The sequence below is a fragment of the Paralichthys olivaceus genome, chromosome 17 (assembly GCF_024713975.1).
Source record: "Paralichthys olivaceus isolate ysfri-2021 chromosome 17, ASM2471397v2, whole genome shotgun sequence".
Lineage (NCBI taxonomy): Eukaryota > Metazoa > Chordata > Actinopteri > Pleuronectiformes > Paralichthyidae > Paralichthys > Paralichthys olivaceus.
The window spans coordinates 9,918,413-9,934,611 of NC_091109.1; the positions used below are offsets into that span (position 1 = coordinate 9,918,413).

At 38.8% G+C, this 16,199-nt stretch overlaps 2 protein-coding genes across 4 annotated transcripts in view; one reads left to right on the plus strand and one right to left on the minus strand.

Annotated features, from left to right (window-relative positions):
* Nucleotides 1–5,796, plus strand: part of prkdc (protein kinase, DNA-activated, catalytic subunit) — a 37,747-nt gene extending 31,951 nt beyond the window's left edge. For 2 of the 3 annotated variants that reach the window (XM_020087657.2, XM_069513071.1), the window contains exons 74-86: nucleotides 121–332; nucleotides 422–509; nucleotides 596–739; nucleotides 1,702–1,909; nucleotides 2,023–2,090; nucleotides 2,182–2,402; nucleotides 3,001–3,093; nucleotides 3,458–3,538; nucleotides 3,708–3,779; nucleotides 3,869–4,070; nucleotides 4,479–4,667; nucleotides 4,959–5,098; nucleotides 5,342–5,796. In XM_020087657.2, the coding sequence (XP_019943216.2) occupies nucleotides 121–332; nucleotides 422–509; nucleotides 596–739; nucleotides 1,702–1,909; nucleotides 2,023–2,090; nucleotides 2,182–2,402; nucleotides 3,001–3,093; nucleotides 3,458–3,538; nucleotides 3,708–3,779; nucleotides 3,869–4,070; nucleotides 4,479–4,667; nucleotides 4,959–5,098; nucleotides 5,342–5,546 (1,923 nt within the window). In that variant the 3' untranslated portion in view covers nucleotides 5,547–5,796. Of the gene's footprint in view, nucleotides 1–120; nucleotides 333–421; nucleotides 510–595; nucleotides 740–1,679; nucleotides 1,910–2,022; nucleotides 2,091–2,181; nucleotides 2,403–3,000; nucleotides 3,094–3,457; nucleotides 3,544–3,707; nucleotides 3,780–3,868; nucleotides 4,071–4,478; nucleotides 4,668–4,958; nucleotides 5,099–5,341 lie in introns of those variants that run through there. The other variant, XR_011239055.1, reaches the window with a different exon arrangement.
* Nucleotides 5,797–6,657: 861 nt separating this feature from the next.
* On the minus strand, nucleotides 6,658–15,599 carry garem (GRB2 associated, regulator of MAPK1). The gene is made up of 6 exons (XM_020087174.2): nucleotides 15,074–15,599; nucleotides 13,756–13,896; nucleotides 13,304–13,434; nucleotides 11,830–13,032; nucleotides 10,918–11,072; nucleotides 6,658–10,594 (listed from the first exon to the last, which is right to left on the minus strand). Exons 1-6 carry the CDS (start codon nucleotides 15,192–15,194, stop codon nucleotides 9,733–9,735), a joined length of 2,613 nt encoding a protein of 870 aa, XP_019942733.1. The 5' UTR covers nucleotides 15,195–15,599; the 3' UTR covers nucleotides 6,658–9,732.
* Between the last annotated feature and the right edge of the window lie 600 nt (nucleotides 15,600–16,199).

Here is a 16,199-nt window from a genome sequence, read left to right on the forward strand (position 1 = left end):
GCATTTTAAAGCCTTGTCAGTTAAATTCTACATCGCTTTTGTCATGAGGAGCCTTGATTTTAATTTGATAGTATTGTATGATGTACGTGTGCTCCAGTTGACAAAACTCTCTTTATTTAGATGACGTCAATTCCTTGCTGGATGCTGATCAGCTGGATAAGTCAAATGGTCGCCCTGTTGGACAAGCCACAAGCTGTGGCAGTGCAACACTGTGTTGGGCAGTTAGCAGAGTGCTACCCTCAAGCTCTGGTTTACGCTCTCATGATCAGCAGCGAGAGTTTTCAGTTTGAGGACTCGGCCACAGGACACCAGCAGCAGGAATTTGTTAACAGGTATTTTCTATTGTTCTGTCTGAGGGGTAGAGAACAACTATATTGCAGCAGGTTTAATAGTAAAAGTGTTATTTTTTCTGTGCCTACAGGCTCAGGAGCATGCTTGATAAGGGAGGAGCTGTAAAGAAATTTGTGGATGCACTGCAGCAGCTCACAAATCCTGAGATGATTTTTAAGGTAACAAGTCCACCTGTGAGTTAATCAAGCTTCCAGCAGTTTGTTTATCAACCCTGTCATAAAATTGTTTTCATGTGGTCCCGCAGGATTGGTGGGATTGCGTGAAAAACGAACTGGAAAAAACGAGCTTTGACAAGAAGAAGATGGGCGATTTGTATGACGAGATGCAATCTTTGCTTGGAGATGGTGACATAGATGGTCATGGCATGTTTCGCAAGAGATTTATCAAGGTTTGTTTGCTGTGATGGTTCAACATGGAATAGATAGCGTACATGACAACAGATAGAATGACAATTTATCATAAATATGCAATTTTACTTCACCAAATAGTATAACAAGAAGGAGTATTAAAGCATGTTGAAGAAAAGAGAGGATAAAGCTGCAATTGAGCAGAAACTTATAATATTCCAACAGTCAAGTCTTAATATTACAAAAATACAGTTGTCATTTTTTTAAAATACAGTTGTAACTTTACGAGATTAAAGGGGGAAAAAATAACCCGTGCTCCCTGGAGTATCAATCCTTCTAGATCTGAAATCTTGAAACAGTCTTATTGTTTAACTATGAAACCTAAATGAACATCACACAGATGTAATCAAAGAGATAGTCGACCACAACCAAATATTTCTTTCTCCACAAAAGAGTCAACCTCATTCAAGCCTGTGTGGTTCTTTCTTTGGAAGAGTTTTTTATACAAATAATTATGTGTACATTTCTGAAAGCACACAACTGTTACAGACCAGGGATGTCTTAGTGTGAGTGTTTGTAGTTTTATTATCATACCTCCTAACCTGGAGTGAGTATAAGGAAAAACAATACAAGGGAAGGCAACAAGAGGAACCTAGAACTGGTTTTCGTGTCAAGACAAACATGCAGGATTTGCTCACCCCCAAGACCTTTGTCTGAGTGGTGTCACATAGTAAATTGTTTTGTTGGTGATGGTTGGATCCTCAAAAATGAAACAAGCTGGTTCCACCAACCTTCATAGGTAGAAATGGTGTCTGAAGCTGTGGCAGTGTCCTAACACAAAACGGACCTCTCCACATCGACTCCCCAATATAAAGGGAAAGGAATGATGATCCCCTCGTAACACAACTAATACACAAAAGCTTTAACTATACAGACGCAAACGAGACATCAAGTCATTTGTTTCTGTGTTTTTCATTGCAGTTGTTTTGCTTTGATTTCAAAGAGATTTACCAAAGATGTGGAGAAGCTACTGGGAGCTAAAGGCATCAAGCTGTTTGAGAAGAGGAAAGACAAGTCCTTTGTGCAAAAGGTGGAGGAGCTGGCGACATCCATGCGTGGATTTCAGAAAGAACCTGGGAACCTAAAAGAGTACTCGCCATGGCTCAGTGGGTTTAAAGCTGACCTGTTCAGCAATGAGCTGGAGATCCCAGGTCAGTAGTTCAATTAAAAACGTACATCACTGAAATCATGGTAATCTGAGCTCTGGAAATATTGCAAATTGTTAGTGTTTGGTTTATCCCAAAATGTTTTCCTCTCTTTTTAGGACAGTATGACGGCCGAACAAAGCCTTTGCCAGAGTATCATGCGAAAATAACAGGCTTTGATGAAAGGGTATGCTTTTTTTTTGTTCATTTTAAACTAAGCCAGTTTAAATGTTTTAATGGTCCAATAGCATGTAATCACGTGTATTTTTATCCTGCAGGTGAAGGTGATGTCCTCCATCCGTCGCCCCAAACGCCTGATCATCCGTGGGGATGACGAGCTGGACCACCCCTTTCTGGTGAAGGGTGGGGAGGACCTCCGCCAGGACCAACGCATCGAGCAGCTTTTTGGCGTCATGAACATTTTGTTGAGTTACGATGCTGCCTGCACACGCAGGGGCTTGCGGCTCCGCACCTATCAAGTCATTCCCATATCAACAAGGTAGTGGGCTTGTTTGTACACTAATTTTCCTATCATTGCAATTTCACTTTTACAATCAACAGACATTTTTTTTCTATCTTTAATCATGAGCGTGGTCTTTGACTTTGAGAGAAGGAATTATTTTCAAGTTCAGGTTTAGTATGACTTGCTTCAGCTCTTCTCACGCTCAACCTGCTTCTGTGCACGTTTGTAACGTCTGCACTCAGTGTTCTCGTCTGCTCTTCGATTTTTACTTCTGCTCTCAGTTTTTTTCTTTGCAAATAGTCTTTCAAAATTCCCCAACCAATACAATGTCAGATGTAGTGTTTGCCGCCCTTGTTTTGGGTGTGTAAATGAAGTGAGGGAAGTACTTGCTGTGGAAGTAAAATCAGTAAGTCCTGCTCTCAAACTGAAAGACCTCACTGTTAAATAAAGAGTGGGGAAAAAACCCATATGAAAAACACAACATGGTTTCCTGATTTTCCAAAATTACTTTTATATATATATTTATTCTTTGACTATGTCTCTTTTATTTGTGCCAGTCATTGGCATCACGCCCTGACACTGTCACTCCTCTTGTTATTGTATAAGATACAACAGGAATTTTATGTGTTCACAGAATTGGTCTGATTGAATGGATGGAGAATACATGTACTTTGAAAGAGTTCCTGCAAAGCACAATGACTGAGGAGGAACAGCAAAAAGCAGGGAGGTAATGTATTGATGTTACACTCTAATAACTTGAACACTTTCAAATGTATTATTCATATAATATATTATACATATAATATTTTAAATTTGTTTTTCAAAATAAAGCTCCTCAAGCCTCAACAAAAACTAAAATACAGTGCGGCTGTCAGGGGATTTCATCTTTTCCTTTTTTGTGTTTTTTTTCCTTATTTCATTTATATTTACTTGTTTAAAAACCAAAAAAGGTGCATATTTTCCCATCACTGGAAGTATGTCAACAACAATCTAATGAAAATAATCAGTGTGATCTATGTGAATGTCTATATAAATGGGATTTATATTTTCTGATCATTAATATAAATTCTGTGGCATGATCTCTTCTTAAGGGCTCCTGAAGTCTACAATAGATGGCTCTCAAGCTTTGCTCCGAATGCGAGTGCTATCGCAGTGTATGGTCACGCTTACAAGTAAGTCTTTTAGTGATGAGTTTTTTTTCCTAAAGCACTGGTTACAGCCAGTAATTACATCGTAATTAACATATTAATTACAGTTTTGTTGATTATAGTTTACTATGCACATCTGAAACCACTTTTTTCCAAATATGTCCTGAGCATGAAAATATTTATTCTTTCCCAGGAAAGCAAAGCGTGCAGATGCAGTGAGCAACTTTTTGAAAGTGTTGCAGCATGTGCCCAGTGATCTGTTGAAGTACGTCAAGACTCTCTGGATAATGAAAGTGCTCATTACGGTTTACAATTGGCAGAAAGAAAACCTTATTTATCTTTTGCACTTTTTAGGAGAGCTTTTCTGAAGATGTGTAACAGTCCAGAGGCCTTTCTCTCCCTGCGATCTCACTTTATCAGCTCTCACGCTTTGCTTTGTGTGAGCCACTGGATTTTGGGCATTGGAGACCGACATCTCTCCAACTACATGATCAACATGGAGACAGGAGGCATGATCGGCATTGACTTTGGTCACGCATTTGGTTCAGCCACACAGGTCATTAGAATAATACATTACTTTAACTAGGAGCGGTTATTTAAAAAAACTTAGATAAACAAATGGAAGATAATCAATAGGATATGACTTGCCCAATGTGATCGGTTATGAGTCTTTGTTAAGACACACAGCAATAAACCTGTTTTTATAATTATAAATGAAGGGACAGTGAAGAAACACACCATACAAACCATAAATACAATATATCATTTTATGATCTATGTAGCATGTAATATCCATCCATAAAAAGTAGGCACAAATCTGTTAAGATTCAATGCAGGAAAATATCCAGACTGCTCCCAACACAGATCAATCTAACATAAATCCCAACAGTCAAAAGTATGTTTTTCTGTTCAGCTGTGCAAATGTGAATTGACACTATATATAAATAAATCTCTGTCCTCACAGTTTCTCCCTGTGCCGGAGCTCATGCCTTTCCGCCTAACCAGACAGTTCGTCAATCTGATGCAACCCTTGAAGGAGTCTGGCTTGATCCAGAACGTCATGGTTCACTCACTGCGAGCCTTCAGGGCTGAGCCGGACCTTCTGCTCAACACCATGGATGTGTTCGTCAAGGAGCCATCGCTGGACTGGAAGGTAACCCTCACACCTGCAACAGAGATTCCACTATATTTTCAGTGTTTGACAAGTGAGTAGGAAAGACAAAAATGTCAAAGTCTCAGTAAGAAAATTTTATTTCATAATGTGTTGTTTTTTTAAATAAGTAACAGTCAAACAAGCTATTTGTATATTTTTCTATTTTCATATTTTGTAAGAAAGGTTGGATTCATTTAACTGTGTGTTAAATGAATTCAGTTTTAAACCTTTCCTTCCCTCATACAGTAAACAATTGTGGTACCAGTAGCATTTCTCATCGCTTGTACACAGAACTTTGAGCTGAAACAGCTGAAGAAAGGAGGCTCGTGGACAAAGGACATAAACACCAAAGAAATCAACTGGTATCCCTTACAGAAGGTGAACTTTGCTAGAGGAAAACTAGAAGGAGCAAATCCAGCTGCTATAATCAGGTAGGTCGTCAAATCATGATGTTAATTCATCATTAATGGGTTTTTTTTAGTTTAAGATGAGTTACAATTAAAGTATGCTCTCAATTCTGATAAAAAATATACAATATACCGTCTCCATTGCTTTATAATGTCAGGGGGTTGTTCTCCATGATATAAATTCTGCCTCAGATGCTCACTTATACCAATAACCACAATTGGTCTTTGATAAAGGCATTTTACTTGTGTGTTGGTTAATTTTGTCAGTGAGGAGCTGAAGCTGGGCTTTGAGAAGGACCCGGCCTTTCCTGGGATGCAGTCCGTGGCCCTGGGATCTCAAGAGCACAACATCCGTGCTAAACTTCCAGCTGCAGGCCTGTCAGCAGAGCAGCAGGTGGACTGTCTGCTCGACCAAGCCATGGACCCAAATGTGCTTGGCCGGGTTTGGGTGGGCTGGGAGTCATGGTTCTGATTGTTTAAATAGACATGAGTCATACAAATATCTAGAATGTCTAAAAATGTGTAGAAAAGGAAATCTGTGGTGTTTAAAGATTCTTGTAATCTCAAATGATTCCTGTTTTGTACCTTAGATTTCATGTCATGACAGATTTTGTCAGGCAGGATTCACATATTATCTCATACTGAACAAACAAAAGATTAGAAGAAAGATGGAATTAGGAATTGTAATAAAAACATTTTTTAAATAAATCGGAGTAATTGTTGGTGTAGACATCATCATTTTGGCCATATTAGAGGAAAGCCGTGTGGTTTCCTCTTGTTTTAAGTTAATTTTTTCAGTTTAAACCACTTGAAGGGAAAAAGCAAAATGGTTGTTACCTATTAAACTGTGAGTATCAGGTTAGTGTCTCACAGTTTTAAGGTAACCTCAGTTCTGCTTTTTTTCAGGAAGGAAACAGTGGCTGTGTGTCTTCACTAAAGCAGAAGTGATGAAGCACCTACTGGTTCCTGAAAAGCTTCTGATCTGATCTGCAATCCGTTGCTACATCCCAGCAAATCTTTGCTGAACACTTAATAATGTGACTGTATCAAATCAACAAACCTATAAATCTTTAAAGAAAAATGTCACCTTATATCTGAGCTATGCAGGGCTGCAGTGCAAGGTATTAACTTTAATTATTTTCATCATTAATCTTTCAATTATCTAAAAATGTCCATTACAATAGTTCATCAGTTTATCCAATAAAGAGATGAGCGATAAGCAGAGGGTCACATTCAAGGAAGTAAAATTGTTTCATGTTTAACATTACCAGTTGAAAAAATGGCTTAGTTGACTTAATAACTTTAGATTATTTGTCCATTGACCGACCACATAATCATCCACCCTCAGTTTAATTCTGAGTGCACAAATAACTCATCCTGTTTAATTTGTATTTAATGATTACATATACAATTATGAAGCCAGATTTAAACAAGCGTTCTGATTAATCTAAAATTTTCATCACACATTGTTTCGCTTAGTCAGATCCCCTCCATTGTGCATAAAGTGCAAGTGAGCAATCTCAAACTAATTCCTCGTCTCATGTCACTGACATATGTAGATTTGATCAAATGAAACACGGACATTAGTTAATCCATTTTTAATAGAATATACAATCAATTATAGGGAAACAAGAGTTAAGTTGAAAGATAAAACTGTTCATAACTCAAAATTTCTGACCAATACTCTCCTCCTCCCTCCTTTTTGCACTAAAATGGCAATAATTCATCAAATCCTTAGTCCACAGCTGTCAGACATTACCAACTTGGAATACCTTTTAGCATTGACTGCCTGCGGATGGTGGTGGTGCGTGTGTCAGTGTGTGTCAATGCGACCCAGGCTTTTTGTCTTAGTGTGCTCCCAGTTTGCATCTCAGAATTATTCAAGTAAAATTACTGACATGAAAAAATTCCTTTGTCCAGCATGTTTTTCTCCTGAAATTTAAGACTGTGGTTATTACAACACAAGTAAATACTCCACTGCCTTTTTCTGTCACTAACACGTTTCTTCATTGTTCAATGTCCACCGCATGGTCCCTTTCGAGCACCACAGCTCTTGCATAGAACATTAACGGCCATAAAATAATAGTGTCAAGAGACATTCCCTGTGAAAAAATATGGATACTGTGGCTAAGTTGCAAAGAAAGCGGAAAAATAACCTGGACACATGGCTTATTAACATCTTTTTTTGGTCACTGTCCATGTAATGTGATTGAGGCTGGCAGGTTTTTTTTCTTCATAACCGTTATTTTAATGCAAAGGATTTATAAACCCAAGTAGAACCCAAGTTTTTTTTTTTTCAGGATAAAATTCTGACACAATTTGAACATAAGCTTTTTTCATAATAAAAATAATTAACATTAGTAATCACAAAATTTACAATAACTTTGCATTTACATACAAAAAGAAAATATCAAGTAAAATATGTAACACCCCACTTCAGATAGTAAGGGGGGGGGGCAGCTGTTGCTGAGGCACCTTCATATATCACTAACACAAATGTTTGAAGAATAACTGTTGTGCATATTTACTATTATGTTAAATAACTGCATAAATAAATCAACTCTAAACCAAGGCTATAAGGAGAAAAAAAAAGTACCAAATATAAAAACCATTATTTCTCATTATCGCACATCAAATTTAATAGCTCACATGTCTCTGAGGGTTGTGATACACACTTGACAACATTCCCTCAGTTCAAAATGAGATGTTAGAGCATAGTCTCATGACGAGAGACTGGTCAAATGAAAACCTTTAAGCTAAAGTGAAATATCACATATATATTTAAAGGTCTCTGGGTTAAGGCGCAGAAAAGCTTTTACTTGTTTCTTCCATTAGGACACTTGTAATACATACAATGAGGACACTGGAGACGTACCATTTTAGTTATGAAAAAGTATGTAGTGCATTCACTCTCCCTCGACACATAGACACTCTTCTTTTATAGGTTTATATTTTATGACCTAACTGCAAGTAATTAATGAACCAAAGTGCATGATGCATGTTAGTTTTTAGAGTAAGGACACAATTAATTTTAAGTTATTAATAACCTCAAGTTGGAGATTTTTTTTCTAGGTAAAAATAAGTAGTTATGTAGATGAATTAGATTTCATATAAAAAGGCATCAAATACAAATAAGACCTTGCATGAGAATAGTTGAAAAACAACTTCTCTTCAGAGACAATCATTTGATTTGGCTCACTCTTAACATGTTCTGTAGTGGAGAATGTTAGACCAAGAATAGACAAAACAAAACCCAGTTGGTTTAAATGCATGCAACAAATCTTCTGAAATGAGATGAGAAAACCACAGATAACCAACACTGTAAAGTGATAGGAGATGTACAGACAGCTCCTGCTCCACTTACATTAAAACTGATTGACTTTGTTGTTTTATCTTCAGAAATCAACACACATCTATTAAGATAAGAAATTAAACTCTTATTTACTACGGTCGCCCTCCGATCCCACTTTTCCCAATTAACTGCCAAAGGAACTGTGCATCAATCAGAAACCCTTGAGTTACAGCACTTTCTATTTCTTGCCATGTAGATAAGTAAAACAAGAGTTTACTTATGCAGACGCAATTCTGTGTAAGATCAGCTTAGACGAGTTGATTTTTAAAAGAGCACAAGTAAATGTTTAGAGCCCGACAAATTTAAGGCATTCATCGATATCAGTGTCTGCATTTGTTTGCTGACATAACCTTTTTTACAGAATAATAGTATAATACACACATCAATTTTTTAAGTACAGTGTAAACATGTTTATTTTCTAAATATTTTCTATTTGTAGTTATTTTAACTAATGTTAGTTTTAACTAATGCTAATGTTATGTGGTTAAACTGTAAAATATCAATTCAATATTTTTCATAGGTCACATTTCTTTGGACGAATCTTTTACTCCCTAATATCACTATCTGCATCAACCCCCCAAAATAATTCATATCAGTCAAGCTCTAATTTTAAATACATTTTAGCAGCATATAGGCTAAATCAACTGTTTAGATTTATGATGCAAAAATGCACTTTCAGTAACTTTTGATCACGTTGTGAAAACTGTGAGACTATATTCCATACATACAACTAAAAACAGTGCATACATCAAAAATCACTAATTGTAACTGTATAGTTACATGCTCAAGATGTAAGCTTATAATAATTAAATTTTTTTAAATGATAATGTTGTGGATGTTATCAAATCCAGTCAAATTAGCAACTACGTATCTATAAACAGTTTAACAGTTTTCAGTTTGTTAAATACACATACTACAGCCCATTCTCTGATTTGTGCTCTTTTAAAAATCATTAAATTGGTAGACATTCAGTGTCATCAGGCAGATTCTGAATTATGTTTTCCTGTCCTCTCCTCATCTGTGTTTGGATTTAAATTTAGAGTTTGCATACTGACTTAAACACTAGTAGGCTGTGTGTGAAAAACATGAAAATGTCTTCATGAAAGTGCCACATGACTTCATACAGTTATTAAATAGCAGTCACATATTTTTTTGTGGGTTGAGAGGAACCCAACAATCTCCCCCACAATATAGTAACAAGTAAATAAATTCATATTATACAAAAAAAAATCTTTGTGGCTTGGTGTGTATAGCATATATACTGAAGGCATGTCTTTACAGCAGGCATTAGTGTCACATACTATAGTTATATCTTGGGTCTCCATCCATTGATGAACTGCATGAGTTTCTTCACCTGTAGTTTGCTTAGCTTGAAGTCCTCAGACAAAATCTCCTCAGTGAGCTGCAGGAGTAAATTCCCATCTATCTTCTCAGACACAAAAAGAGAAACAATGTCATCTGGCAGGCCAATGAATCTCAAAGATTTGGACACCTCTTCAATGGAGAGGCCAGCCAGACTGGACGGAGGCTGCCACTGTGCACTGGCAGACATGGACGAACAGTTGGGAGTCAATGAGTCACAGATGGAATATATCTCTTTGGTACTCTGCTCCTGTTGAGTAAGTGAACAATCTGAAGTTTCCTGCTTTGCGTCACAGGCTGACACTGGCAGTAAGTCTGTGCAGTTCTTTATGGCATTTGATTTTGGCGTTCTCGGGGGTAAGATGGGACAAGAGAGGCTCTGCTTGGTGTTAGATTCTTCTATTGGCTTGTCTCTGTACACCTCTGAATTGTAACTCGAAGATTTTGTGCAGACCTGATTCAGAGAAGTGTTCTGCAACCTGAAGTCCTTACTGCTTTGTGTGTGATCTCTGCCATCAAAGTCGACAAGGCTTGAGGTACAGGTTTTTGGGGTGCTTGGGGATCTCTTCCTGGGGTAACTGTAGTAACTCCGACAGCTAGCTGGTAGGAATTCCTCCATGCAGTGTGATTCTCCTCCACTGAAATTGTTTGGCCAAGACAACCTGGAGGACATCCCATCTAGTGACAGGCTACCAGTGGGCAACATATCATTTGGCTCAGTGCTGTTTGATTTACCCCAGTTACAGGGGTAGCACACGTGGCTTTGCTCTTGTGGGTCAGCTGCTTCTTCTTCACATGCTCCACTTCTGATGGTAAAAAATAGTATTTAGTAGTATAAGAGGAAACTTCCTGTAGGTTTCATAATGACAAATTATTTCTGAACCTCACTGAAATGTCTCATTAAAATACTTAATCAACACAGCTAACCATACAGAAAAGAATTCAAAAGCATGGAGGTGGATTTGGAAAGCTGAACAGAGAAAGTGGTTGTCTCTGACTGTGAAATGTCAGCATATGTCAGCCTCTGGATCTAGAATAATTCAGTGAATGTTCTGAGTTTATGTAACCTGCCTTTAGTCAAATGAAATATACAGAAGTCAGAGTGTTATGAAATGCCTCCAGTTCTTACATGTTATGGAGGCCAGAGGAATAATAGGAGAGCGTTGGACTCGGAGATCGAGTCTCTTGCTGCCGAGGCTTTGACAGGATGGGCACCGATGGCATCTGTTTCAAACTTCGTGGAGGGATTGGTGGGGCATTCAAAAGACGACATTCTTCCTTCACCTAAAAAGGAAATGACCTGACTGTGAAACTGACAGCAAAACTAACATGTTTTTTTAGGGTTAGACACAGCTCAAATCAACATATTTACTTTCTCTATATATAAGTTATATTGGGAGAGGTGAAGTTTGCTATTCATGCACTGTATTGAGATTGCCAATTTCATCTTATTCATGACGTCTTACTGTAAACACATCAGAGCTGTATGGAATTACAGTTTGAACATCTGAAGTGTACGGAGCCCTAAATGGCTCACTGAGAGAATTTTTTGAGGATCACTTTTGCGTTCCTTCGCAATAGATTTGAGTTACCTCCCAATACTTTTCTTCTTCTATTGGTTCTGAGCCATATGTAGTAGAATGCAGCTCTAGCCAGACTTTTCTGTCCAAGCCTGACCGAGTCTATGAGAAAACAAACTGAGCCTGACCAGAACCCAACAGGGAGTCTTTTTTGTGCTCAAACCCGACCAAAGGCCGATGCAGTTAAAACATAACATTGTCACCACAGATGATCTTCAGCAGAAACCAACTCTACTGTGGCCTGCTGTTGTCTGTGGTAGGAAATCAGATTGCATGTGCAGTTATTACTGACTGAAATCTATTTCAAAACAATGTGAGCTTATTTGATTGTGCAGTAAACTGACAAATCGCATGGCCCTGTCATATTTCTGACGAAGTTGCTCCGTTGGCTGCAACCACGTTAACCACAGATGCAAACAAATCAACCAGGACTTAAACCTTACTTCGAGAATATTACTCACAGCTTCAGATTTGGGTGGGACCGGTGGTGGAGTAAGAGCAACATCCAAACTGGTTATTGCTCCAAGAGGACAAGTGACTGGGTATGACAGGGCTGCTGTTGTGCTGCAGCCATTGTTGATGCCTCGGATTCCCTCACTTAAAGAGGGTTTTGGGATCTGACCTCTCAGGTGATCCAGCCACAGCTCCTCATATGGAACATCTGACTTGTTGAAGGGCGGTTGTTGGCTTGTGCTGTCCAGCAGCTCAGGGAAAAAATGTTCATTTTCTCCAGAGTCTGAAGGAACACTATCAGAGGGCAGAAGAGCCCAATCCCCACATAGTGTCATACAGCCCTGTAAGTTGACCTCGCTGTTTCCATGCAGGTTGCTGCCATATACGCACACAGAGAGTCTGTGGAAGGACTGGGTGAGCTCATCCCGGGCATACGTTAAAGAGCTGGGAATCTGCATGTGACCAGGACACCCATTGGAGTTACTGCTGCCTCCACTACTTCCACTGCAACTACCATTCCCACTGCTTTTCTTAGGACTCTTACCATCGTCGTTCCAGTCTGTCCGCACATTCCGCACGGCACGGGAATAGTCGTCTATGTCAAACTGCTCCTGGCAGAAGGAGAACCAGCGATGCACCATAGTATCTAGCCACAACTCTCCCTGCAGCAGTTCTTCCGGAATAATAAATCTGGGCATGGCCATATGAAAGGGAAAATGGATGGGGATAATTTTGTTGCTTCGCAGAATGCAGCACACAACCACAGTCTTTGTCTGAATGTTGACCAGTTTATAGCGATGGCCCTCACGGATGAGGTGGAGGTCATGCTGGTTGCGAGGTGGACTGCTGGGTACCGTGACATTGACTGGGAGACGAGTTTTCTCTACAATGTTCCTGATGATGTGCTCACCGTCCTGCATCTGAAGCTCCAGAGGACTACAAGTGCTGAATCTGCCTTTACACTGGAAAGGCAGGCTGATGCTCTCATTGGTGCGATGGTTCATGCAGATCAAACACGGCATCTTACTTCGACCAATCTTACTAATGGAGTTAAGCTTCCCGATCTTCTTGAAAATGGTGTTGAATCTTGATTTTTCTTTGGAGGTCTTGGCGTAGAGGATCTCAGCTTGGCCCATTAATGTTAGTTCATCGCCAGTGCTCAGTGTGATGTTGTAAACTTCTGTGTCTTCATTACATTCCCCCGAAGCCATCTATGCAAAGATGACATGGAAAAGAATAAACCATAAGGCTGGTAAATCAAAATTTGTATAAGAGTGAAAAAAGAAGTTAAAACTAAAAATGTATCCCAAAAAACTAAGCGAAAATACATTTTAAGGTGTCCTAACAGGACATTTCAATTTATGGCATACCTCTGATGTCAGAGTTGGGAGTTCAAGTAGTTAATAGTCAGAATATCAAGTAAAGTAATACAACAAACTCCAAAAGCCACCATAATGAGACACATTAACATATCAAATGTACCTTAACATTGAAAGTGATTTCCTCCATGACATACACTCTCTCAGGGAATGCTTTGGCCACCTCCTCCACACTGTTGAAGTACTGTACAGGCTCCTTGACATCTCTGTCCTGCTCCAGTAGCTTAAACTGGCCTGAAAGAAGGAAAATACATATTATGGCAACTAACTGGGTCAAGCAAGAAGTGAAGCATCATTAACTTGACTGTAGTACAATGCAACCTACATCGTCCATCGTCAGAGTTTGAGGGCTTTGCTGTGAATTGACCTCTACAAATTATTTATTATTACAGGTGAGTTCATGTAGCTTTTTTCACATGCCCTGAAATTAAATACACCCTCTGAGATATTAATGAGTTTTAACAAGTTTTCAAAAGGATAGTTTATAAACAGATAAATGTTAACAAAAGACAATACTGGGCAAAACTAGGAAGATTCTGTGTAGATGTGTCTCACCTTCATAGTGTACTGGGATCTCTATTTTGGGCCCAATGACATAGTGGCCCTCCTCGAGACTGTGAGCGGTGATCGTCGTCCACTGTCGGCAGGAATGAATCAAGAGGTAGTCATTGTCTCTGAGCCCTTCCACCAACTGACCTGCAGGAATGAAAACAGGGAATCATTTGTGCATCTCAATAAAAGAAATATAGACTCTGCTGAGTCCCATTCTAAGTCTACCCCTGCCATTACCATTGCCCAATTTAATACAATCTGCCTGAAATGTCATACCAGCTGTTTAGATCAATTATCATCAACACTTAATTAATTAATTTCAGCTCTTTTAATGTTATGTTGTTCTCACTAGATGTGTCAAATATTAGTTGAAATTTACAATATTTCATGACTTCATGACTTTAAATGTGAGCCTTAATTGTGCAAAATGGCAGTATATATCAAGAGGTTATTATGAAACTTAGGTACAGTATATGCAGTGGGAATTTGATATGCTTTTGACACTTTTTATGTTTCTGACAGGGACTAAAACATAACCTCCCTGGCGGAGGTGATGAACCATAATGATCATGGTGATTGCTCCAAACATTAAACATTGTGTATGAGGACTGCCATGGTGACTGTTTCCTTTCTTAGTGTCGCTTTATGCACCACTCAGATCATTGGCATTGGATTACACAGCACTCAATTCACTTTCCTCCATGGACAGTGACTAATGCCCTAATCCATACCTCTCTAAAACACAAGCACTACAATTAAAAGCACAATGCATCAGCACAGTTCTGCTCAGGAGAGTGACAGAGGACTGGATCATGAAGACCAACATGATAACCCCCTGCTGGTGTCATAATGGCTCAATTGCTGTACTCAACGTGACCATAACCTCAAGTTACAGTGGTCTGTTTGGTTGCAGGGTCACTGTCATGTTAAACATCTTGATCTTTAAGCCTCGTCTATTGAATAAACAGATGGGGGTTGAAACTCAAACTGCAACAAAATGTTATACTACACTGGACATTTATCTTCACAACAGTAATTACAGTCATCTGATGCCTTTATATGCTGTTCCCTAACATGTACTTATTCTTCTTTTAGTCTAACGTATCGGTTTTAATTCCATAACTACAGCACACATGTACATGAGACCTACACAATAACATTATCTTTATTTAACACAAACTAGACCATGTTTATGGACAAACATCAAGACAACTAGAGAAAATCTTCACGACGGCTGAGTTTACCCTTGCTGCTAACCAGCTGCTAGCCACCGCTGCTAGTTGTAGCCTAGAAACTTGGCCAGTGTCAGAAAGTTACTAACCGTTGTCCAGCTTGGCAATTTGTGGCAGCCTGTATGCGCTGACGAGTTGATCTAATGGCAGGGACGTCGTGCTCCACGTAACTTCTTTTAAATTGTTGTACAACATTGTTCCAAGGTCCATTTTGGCTATCTTGCATTAGCCAACCGGGGGAGCTACTGGCCTCACTGCGCGTATACACGGTCGCAAAACGCTAGGCTAAGCTAAGCAGCTACACAACGCACCGAGTCTCCATCTATAGCGTCACATTTGGCATCTGTCTCGTTTACCGTCGCATTGTCGTCTGCCTAAGTATCATTAAGATGCGTTGTTCGAAAGTGTAGCACAGCCATGTTTGTTTAGCTAGCGACGGGTGCATCTAGGAAAGTTAGAAACACGGACAGCGGAAATACGTAATTTGTTCTTTTAAAGTAAAATCTTTGTTTACTTTGAGAGTTAAAAAACAAGAGAAAAGACAATACTGCTCAGTGTTTGCGTGGTATTTGCAGATGGGATAACATTTCTTATATTTACCGGACATTTTGCTTTGTGAAGTTTAGCACTGATGCTGAAAACTGTCAAAATACAGAACAACAACAGTCTCTTCCAAAATAAAACACCACTTGCTGAGCAGTTGTAAGGCTTTTAAGTGATTATAAAAAACTATTAACTTCATCCTTATCTCTGTGTACGTACGTTGTTATTAAACTCTTCATATTGTCTTACATTTTAATTTAAAAAGGATATGTTTTCATGGTGTAATTTGTATTTTAACAAACACACACACAGATGTGCACCTATCCAAGGACTTTGCATTGACTTCCATTCACTGTGGACAGCCTAAACAAAACCTTATTATTCCTACACTTAAAGAGATGGTTCAACCAAAAGTGAAAATTCACTCATTATCTACTCACCATTATACCAATGGAGGGGTGGGTGAAGTGTTTGAGTCCATTGAGTCCAGGACATTTAGGCTAAAAACATGGTGTAAATAATATTGTAAGTCTAATTTAAATGCAGAATCAATCCCCAGTTAGTTCTGCATTTGGCTGTAACACAGTTTATCCCTGAAACTCCTAGTGTTTTGTTTGTAAGTGTCTTGTGGACTCAGACACTTCACCCACCCCTCCATCGGCATAGTGGTGA